Source organism: Chiloscyllium plagiosum, unplaced genomic scaffold (genome assembly GCF_004010195.1).
Source record: "Chiloscyllium plagiosum isolate BGI_BamShark_2017 unplaced genomic scaffold, ASM401019v2 scaf_76796, whole genome shotgun sequence".
NCBI classification, from domain to species: domain Eukaryota; kingdom Metazoa; phylum Chordata; class Chondrichthyes; order Orectolobiformes; family Hemiscylliidae; genus Chiloscyllium; species Chiloscyllium plagiosum.
In genome coordinates, this window is record NW_025185098.1 from 1,643 (window position 1) to 2,814 (window position 1,172).

The window sequence follows — 1,172 nt, forward strand, 5'->3', positions numbered from 1 at the left end:
GGTTCGGTGTGGGTTATATACAGAATAACAGATACCTGGGAGGGAGTTACAGACGAGAATCTAATCGAGGGGTTCAGGGGGGTTTATATACAGAATAACAGATATCCCGGGAGGGAGTTACAGACTGGAATCTAATCGAGGGGTTCGGGGTGGGTTATATACAGAATAACAGATACCCGGGAGGGAGTTACAGACTGGAATCTAATCGAGGGGTTCGGGGTGGGTTATCGACAGAATAACAGCTCCCCAGGAGGGAGTTACAGACTGGAATCGAATCGAGAGGTTCGGTGTGGGTTATATACAGAATAACAGATACCGGGGAGGGAGTTACAGACTGGAATCGAATCGAGAGGTTCGGTGTGGGTTATATACAGAATAACAGATCCCCGGGAGGGAGTTACAGACTGGAATCTAATCAAAGGGTTCGGGGTGGGTTATATACAGAATAACAGATCCCCGGGAGGGAGTTACAGACTGGAATCTGAGCTTGGGGATTCTCCTGATTGGGTAGTGTGGGTAGTGAGGATATGTACCCGGCCGCGGCTCTGACCCAGGCTGTCCCTCCGACAGGTACATCCGATGCCAGCGGGACACTGGCCGGACTGTGGAGAGGCACAAGCTGAAGAGACAGGACCTGGATGCCTGGTAAGGTGGTGTCTGCCTTCGCCTCGGCCGCGTCCGCTGCCTGTGGGGGGGGGGACCGGTTCCAGAGCGCTCGCTGGTCGGCCATTCCATCTGCACGCAAGCTTTACTCTGCGGCTGTCCGATACTGTGGGAGGGCCCTCGTCACTTCCTCAGCACTGTCAGGGCGGGTGCGTAGGGTCGGGGCGTTTCAGGCATCAGGCACCTGCAACTGTATAGCTGCATTTCTGTATCACCTACCAGCAGGTGAGGGAAGGTGGTCACCATGTTTGAGAGGTGAAACAGCAGCCTTGTGAGATTAGCCTGTGCTCCAGTGATTGGAGCCTGGTTTGTAACAGCACATTCCCACAGATGGGATGAGAATGAAGACCATACCTCCAGGACACAGGAATGGCTTGCGGAGTAACTGCCATGTCACTTTCCACCATATTGTCACGCTGCCTTTTAAACCAGAGAGAAGCTGTGGCCCCTGTATGTCAGCTCGGCTTCCGGCAGTGCCCACTCCCACAGCGCTGACCCTCCGACAGTGC

General features: G+C 54.4%; 1 protein-coding gene across 1 annotated transcript in view; it reads left to right on the top strand.

The window, feature by feature from the left end:
• Positions 1-665, top strand: part of LOC122545537 (protein SMG5-like) — a 2,244-nt gene extending 1,579 nt beyond the window's left edge. Inside the window, exon 3 of the mRNA XM_043684521.1 lies at positions 571-665. Coding sequence (XP_043540456.1) covers positions 571-649 — 79 coding nt within the window. The 3' untranslated portion in view covers positions 650-665. The remainder of the gene's footprint in view (positions 1-570) is intronic.
• Positions 666-1,172: the final 507 nt, after the last annotated feature.